Here is an 8,151-nt window from a genome sequence, read left to right as displayed (position 1 = left end):
CCCTAACTCTAATGCTAGTAATGTCACACACACACACACACACACACACACACACACACACACACACACACACACACACACGCACACGCACACGCACACACGCACGTGCACACACACACACACACACACACACACACACACACACACACACACACACACACACACACACACACACACACACACACACCAAACATGTGGTACTTCAAAGTGTCTAAACATTCTGACACACTCTCAGTTCTGACTTGTGAGATTCTGCAGTCAGAATTTTTCCTTTCAGTGGACTGAACTTCATATATATGACAGCTTAGTTAACCAGTTTTGAGTTTTTAGGGGCTGGAGGAGGAAACCAGCGTGCCCGCAGAATATCCACACAGACATGGGGGAATATGCCTAGCTCCACACGAGAATTACTGATATCATGACTGAACCACAGACCCCATAAATGTAAGATAGAAATCATAACAAAAAGACACAGTCAGACACCATTCAAAAAATGAATAGACAATGTCGACCCTTACAATGTTTAAGAAGTTGTATTAAAAAGATGCATCTTTTGTATCAATAAAGGGTTTTCTTTCTTTCCTGTCCACCTCTAACAGGCACTACAGTAGATTCTTCCATGCCAAAACTAGCAATTAAAGTTTTAGTTTCTAATTCTTCTGATTTAGTCAAAAATGTATTTAGTACTGGTAGTTGAATCCATTAGTTATATGGTCTGTATAGTTCAGGGTAAGCCTGTAGAGTCCAGGCTGGTCACACAAAGTTCTCTGCTCATCATTTTACTCTGGTCAACTATAACACACTTTTTGATATCATACTCAAAACTCAAGGCTTCATGTGTGAAACTCTCTCCTCAGTCCCTTCTGATATAGGGACTTGGGGTCTTCCTATCTGCTATGTGCCATTCACTAGTACCTGTATTTTTCTAGCCATCACTGACATTAGGACACTGATATCCATGTCTGCAGTATTGATGCCATCATTATTTCAAGCTACTCAAGCTCCATTTTATATGGAGTTGATTTTTGTTAGTGCCAGTGATTTCACAAGTTCTCATTTTTCATTACTGTCCTTTTTGATGAAGGTCTTGCAGTTTTTGCTGGTGATGGAATATCTAATGCCAAGTCTGTGGACCCAAAAGTATTTGATGTCCTTGAATCTGGCTCTTCTAATATTTATGAAGTTGACATTGGCAGGTATATTTTTCCTGCAGCTGTTACTGATGAAGAATTCATACCTGTGAGTGATCTTCCACAACCTACTAAAATGGTGCTTTACCATCCTGATTTGAAAAAAATACAATGTTAAGAGGCCCAGAAAGGCTGCCTTCAAAAACCAGGCATATCAAGTCTCCTTTAGACTCCATGATGAAGAATCTGGATGAGAAAGAGTAGTTCTGTTTCCCTACCTGAAGATACAACATTCAAAGAATACATACAGCTAATGCAATAGAAGGGACATTGACCATCAGATGGCATTTGCTGTCCTCAGTGAAGACCACAGAAGGCTTGCAAAGTCACCTCAGGATTCTCCTGAGCGGTACTTCCCTTGGTGGAGATTCTGAAGGATGCCACCAAGATTACTTGGAAAGACCAAGACCTAGTAGCCCCAGTAGCTGAGAAAGAGAACTGTGTATTCAGTCCACCCAAGGGAGTGTTTGAGTTGGGGAGAGAATACCAAACCTAATACTGTTATCCCTGTAGCATCCTTGAGAAAAGCTAAAACCCCTCTAGACCCCAGCTATTCATATCATAGACACAGAGCTCCAAGTGATGGAAAGGTTTTAGAAGAATGTGTTCATGTCTACCACTTAGTTTCTTGCAGGCAGTAAACTATCTTATGCATATAGTATATTTTCAGAGGGATTATTCTGACAAAATACACTAGGTATTGGAATAGTTGTCAGATGGGTCATTGAAAGATAAGTTAAAAACCTAGACCTCAGCTTCTTTTAATATGAGTAACCTCATGGTTCATTATCTTCAGTGCTGCAGAGTGAGTTTCATGCAAGAGGATCTAAGATTTGCCTTGTATTGTCATTTCTGTTTGTACCTAATGGATTTTATCGAAGACACCAAGACAACATTTCTACAATCACCATTGCTTGGTCCTTTCTCCTGTTAAAAAAACTCAGCATCTCCTAGATAATATAGAAAAAAAATGACAAGACCCTCACAGGTGTGGATGTTAAATTCAACCCTCCACAACATTCTTTCAACAGGATACAGATGTGGTTCAGACATGGCATACAGCAACAGCAGCAGTAGCTAAATGTTGAGAAGAGACTGTCCCTTAAATATGATTTCCAACAGGGTCATGGATCCAAAGATCACAGTTCTTGGTATTTAGCATAAAGCTGTGGTCAGCCCACTGGTAGAGAGCAGTAGTCCTTATTCTTTGTTTGACTGTCCTACTCTGGAAGCAGTCAGGAATCTCTGTCCCTCCACTTGAAAGGTTGGAATAACATAACTGAATATAATTGCCAGATCTGTGACATAGACAGAAAAAGCCCTGACTGTACTGCAGAGGACTCAGGTTTGACTAGCAACTCAGGTGGCCTATAAGAGCTAGATGAAGTGGATGGGAGTGAGTGGCTGCTGTTGGCTTACCCATCTTGGGAGAGAGAGGAGGGGTGTGTGTTATGCCACACAGGTGACAATTAATGGGAGTATTAGGTGCTCATTTATTGGAGTTCTGAGACAGAAGAGCTCATGTTATATGAAAGCATTGAAGTAATCAGGGAGCACTAACATGTGGAGGCACCCCCCCCCCCGGAGGTAGAAACTATAGGCTCACAACAGCCACCAATGGAGGGGGTTGCTCGCATGAGGACAGGGTAAGTCACCAGCAGCACAAATAACCTGACCCACTCCCTTCCACATGACTCTTGCTGGGGAGTGGAAGTTTGGTTGGAGTTCCCAAGCAGGAATGAATGGACTACCTCCTAGCCCAGAATACCATCCTTGTATTGTGCTTGAATGAATGGGTTTACTGAGAGAAGGTAGAAGAGCCATCAAGCTGGAGATTCTGTGCTTAAAAAAATGAAGAGAATTCAGTCTTGATGATAGTATTCAGAATGTGCTTTATACCTGTTATTACCCTTCCCTTAACCCTCAATTTATTCTTCCCAGATGTTTTACCCTGTCAGAAACAAGCAGCAAAAAGAAATTGCAAGTTATTTGTATCAAACCCTCATATTTAGTTTTCCACAAAGACAGAGAGGCACTCAGAATAAAACCTTAATTTTTTCAAAGAATCTATGAAATACAGCTTGAACCAGCCTTTCTACCTCCGTGTTTTCTTCCTTCAGTATCCTAACTGACCTGAGAAACTTTTCCATTGTGTGGACACCCACAGGCACCTTGGATTTTGTACAGCCAGAATTGCCTTTTTACAGAAATGACCTATTGTTTTTCTCATTTACTATAACCAGATTTGGTATGGAAGTTTCTAAGCTCACCCTTTCCATGGGGTTAGCCAGTTACATTGAATTTTTACCACGATAAACATGGAAACCTGCAATAAACAGAGATCACTCAACTAGAACTGTGACTTTTTCTAATGTCATTGTCTGTATTGCCACTGTTGATACTTTATCTACTACCCATTGTTGCATATTTCCTCTTTTATCAAAAATACAATCCAAAACAGTGAGTTGAAAAAACTATAAAAAAACTGAAAGAAACTTAAATTTTTTGTTGAATGAGCAAGCCCCTCTGCATCCCCCATGTGGGAGGCTCTACCTTCATTCCTCTGAATTATATATGCAGACTCCATGATTGTACTACAATATGGACAAGAGGGGAAAAAAACAAAAATATCACCACTGACTCATAAAATGCAACACATTGCAATGTTATACACCATAAAATTACTTTTTAAAAAAGAAACACTGCAGTAAAGTAACCAGTGATGACTCATAGGAAAGTCTTTGATGACATTTGTGCAGTACCTTTGTTTGTCTTTTTGCACAGATTGTAACTAAATCAACAGGTAGAGAGTAGCTGCTCTGTTGTGATGAGAAAGTCACTCATGAAATCTATGTGCACATTAGACAGGCTTCAGGCTTTGTGTTTTATACATCTGTATTATGCTTATGTTGTGTTTATATATACTTTATTTGTTTGATTAGAAGTTGTCCACTGCTAAATGTCACCCTCTGTTAGAAGCAGCTGTACTGGGAGATTCATTAACATCATGCAAATGTCACACTGGACCTAATATGATCAGCCATCTGTACACAATCAGCAGCATTGCTAATAAAATATGCAAGAAGCTAAGGTACTCTACATATCGAGCAAACTCTGCTGGGAGCCCAAAATACAGGTTCACATCCATGTTGAAGTAAGGCAGGTCTTGTGCACATATTACTTGTGTATTTCCTACTGCTGTCACACGTGCCCAGTTAAGACACTATGAGAAAGTATACTTCTGAAGGATTTGACATATGTTGAAAAATGTCTAATGAGCTCAGCATCTTAATATCTGGATCACTGCAATAAACCTTCCTTGCAGACAATTGCAACATCACCATCAGGTTGATAGTGAACTGTGGAATGGTTATGGTTCCCCTAAAATGGGGTTAGGAGCTTAAAATGATTTGTCCCTGTCCATTTTCAGACAAGTATGAGTCATCCATATCATCTGTTGAATAAACTGGCCCATTTGATAGTATTGTCTTACATACTTATAGTACTTATAAATTGCCACAGTAGAATCCCTGTCTATCTAGGTCCACACAGTATACTACTGTGTATTAAAACATGATGCCTCTGAGGAAGTCCTAAATTGAAGTTGAAGTATCAGAAAGCATACACTTGGATGAATGACTTCAGCACTGTGTTTGAATTCATTTGACTCATCTAAAAGAGGGTTGGATAGATCAAAATCATGTAGCCATTAAAGTATTACTCCTAGGTTGGATTATCCAGATCACCTCTGCTAATTAAGGAATCCCTATTAGATTGTTACACAACCACAGCAGTTAGACATTGCAAGGATGACTTCAGTCCTGTTTTGGAATCCATAGGGATCATTTAAAAGGTCTTAGGAGGGATCAGAACCTATATCCATGTAAGAGTTATCACTTAGCTGAATTATCAATATCAAATATGTGGATTATGCAATTCCTAACTATCATTCTGCTGGTACATAATGCACAATAGCTACACATTGCTGGAATTGAACATCTGCCTCTATATCTTTGCTCTGTAGAGCCATGTATTAACTACTAATTCCACATGAGAAGTCTTATTGCAGACATCAGGCTGCACACATTTGAAGGGTTGACTTCATCATTGTGTTGCAAGTCATTTGTTTGACCTAAAAGGAAATAGAAGAGTTAGGCAAATCCTCTCCCTGGGTAAATGTTATTGCTGCTCATCCCTCTCTATCATAGGTGATGAACAGGTGGGTTAGTTCATTTAGATGCTTTATTACAAACACATCGGGATGGATAGCAGCATCGTAAAATATAAACAAACTGATCAACAGACAGACCTTAGAGACATACATGCTTACATCTCAACAGCTTACTACAAAATGGCAGTCAGCCTCACACATGCTCAGTATTTATACACTTGTGCAAGCCATTAGATAGCTTCTTAAACATACATACATATGTTGATCTGTGTTCTTCCTCTTAAAAAGATTGCTCTTTGTTGAAAATAGCATTGGAGTTAGACATGCATTACTATAGACATTAGAAACAAACACAGTGTTCATGTTCAAGTTGCCATATATCTATAACATGGTCTGGAGATGTGACTGGATTTGGTAACATAATAATGTGAACTGGGTTTAACAACAGAGGCAGTCTTTGGTGAACAACTCATATCAGGAACTTCTGAATTCATCACAGGAATGGGAATATTCTCTGGAACCTCCTCTGGAACTGGAACACTGGACAACTCACTCTGTATTTCTCATAGACTACGTACTATGATATAGGCTCAGACACCAGCATCAAATATTTCCAATTCTGCCTAAACTCTACTCCTTATGATTCCACAATGTACGATCTTGGCTCTGAGCAAATATTCTTCATGACTCCAATCTGATCATAACCTTTGGATGTTTACATCCTTACCACTTCTCCTTCTCATAATGAATTGAGTGGTTTGCTGGTCTTATCGTAGTAGGAATTCTGGGTTAAACACTTGTTCAACAGATTGGTTTTCATTGACTTGTTGTTCTTGACATACGGAGCCAACAACTGACTACTGATTGGTAACGTGGTTCTGGCTTGTCTCAACAGAAGTCTCTGGGCAGATGAACCAAAATGTTTACCATGAGGAATATTTCTGAGATTCAAGAGATTCAGGACAAAATCACTATTGTCTTGTTTTGACTTCTCTAGTAACTGTTTTGCACTTTGATCTGCACGTTCTGCCAAACCATTCAACTACAGATATTCTGGGCTACTCATGACATGAATAAAGTCCCTCTCTTTGGCAAATCCTTTGAACTGCTGACTTGTAAGCTATGTGCCATTGTCAGAAATAACTTTGTGTGCACTACCATGGACTGAAAAATTATGCTTCATCTTAGTGATGACAGTATTAGATGCTAGATTAGGAAGTAGGTCAATCTTGAACCAATTTGAAGAAGAGCCTACTAACACCAAATAATGTTGACCATTCTATTCAAAAATGTTGGCAGCTGCTGCTGACCAAGATAGTCCAGGAATCTGGTTTAGCTGAAGTAGTTATTTCTGTTGATGTGACTTAGTACTACTACACACTGAAAAAGATAACAGCAGTCTCTCAATATCTTGTGACATAGAAGGCCAAAATACTAGACCTCTCACCCTTCTTTTGGTAGAGTCTGCTCCTGGATGACTATGATGCAAGACAGTAATGTACTCTTGTTGCAAGGACTTTGGAAGAATTACTTTCGGACCTTTCATAATGATACCATTGTTGGACAAAATCTCATCTCTGTATGGAAAATAGGGTTGCACTTCTTGAGGTAACTAGATTGCTTTAATGGCCATCCTTGTTGAATAAAATGGTTGCGCCTCTGTAAAACTGGATCTGTGGCTGTGTGATCTCTCAGCTCATCAAGACAAATGGAAGAAAAAGTTTTCACTTCCATGACTTCAAAATCAAGGTTCTCATTCTCTTGCTTTTCAATGGTATTTCTGGGCGGTCTGGACAATGTAATAGCAAGATAAAGAAGTTTGCCTTTCTTGTAGAGAAGAGTGAAAATATATTTTGCAATCTCAGTATTGCAATATGGCTGGAGCTGTATGCATAGATTACTGCAGAGGAGTAGAAGTGAAACAGATACAGAGTGAGTTTTTTCAGTCAGTCTAGATAAATAAGGGACTTGAGTTCTGTTCCTTTTTTGTTTATGACCCTCTGTGGTATCTTCAATTGAGTGATATGCTTTGATAAGGCAGGAGATTGACTGTGACAGCAGCATTGGGGATGTTCAGTTCTTAAAATCAAAATGTTTCCATTTTCCAGTACTGCTCTGAATTTGAGTTGTCGCAGCATTCGCCGGGTTGCATTGAGAAGAAATCACCACAAAGCTGGTCCAACCTTCCAGCATAAATATGGTAACATGATCTTGGCATCTGGAACTGTATTCTGCACTGATGTCTGGGCATGCATTGCAACACAAATTGTGATTGTTTGGAACTTTTCTGCAGTTGACATGATTACTCCCAAAAAATGGAGACCTAGCCTTTTTCTTTGAATTCTGCAATAGCATTGTAGAACTGTTCTGGAAATTTACTGGTTGGTGTCTAGAACCTCCATCTTCATTGACAGCCCTGGCATTTAGATATAATAAATTAATATGTAAATGGGAAAAAAAATCACTGTATAAGCCTGTAATGCAAAATACCTCAAAATCAAGTGTCCTGGTCAGGAGCTTAAACAGGAGACTCCATGGTGAGACACACAGATGTCCCCGTTAACAGGCTGGACAAGGAGAAGAGAAGGTCACGGTCAGCTGCCTCTCAGGTGCCAGGGTCCATCAAATCACACACACACACACACACACACACACACACACACACACACACACACACACACACACACACACACACACTCTCAAGTAACTCAACAACAGTTACCGTTGTGACTCTATCATAGTACATGTTGGGGTGAATGACTTCAAACGTACCTCTCTGGACTGTATGAA

At 39.6% G+C, this 8,151-nt stretch overlaps 1 protein-coding gene across 1 annotated transcript; it reads left to right on the top strand.

The window, feature by feature from the left end:
* The first annotated feature begins 7,452 nt into the window (after nucleotides 1-7,452).
* LOC122804640 (cytochrome c oxidase subunit 7B, mitochondrial-like) lies at nucleotides 7,453-7,701 on the top strand. The gene has a single exon (XM_044074656.1). The coding sequence runs from the start codon at nucleotides 7,453-7,455 to the stop codon at nucleotides 7,699-7,701; it is 249 nt and encodes an 82-aa protein (XP_043930591.1).
* The last annotated feature ends 450 nt before the right edge of the window (nucleotides 7,702-8,151 follow it).

The sequence above is a fragment of the Protopterus annectens genome, chromosome 1.part0, assembly GCF_019279795.1.
Source record: "Protopterus annectens isolate FY-2018-M chromosome 1.part0, PAN1.0, whole genome shotgun sequence".
Lineage (NCBI taxonomy): Eukaryota > Metazoa > Chordata > Ceratodontiformes > Protopteridae > Protopterus > Protopterus annectens.
The sequence above is the reverse complement of the archived record's forward strand: the minus strand, read 5'-3'. Positions and strand labels throughout refer to the sequence as shown.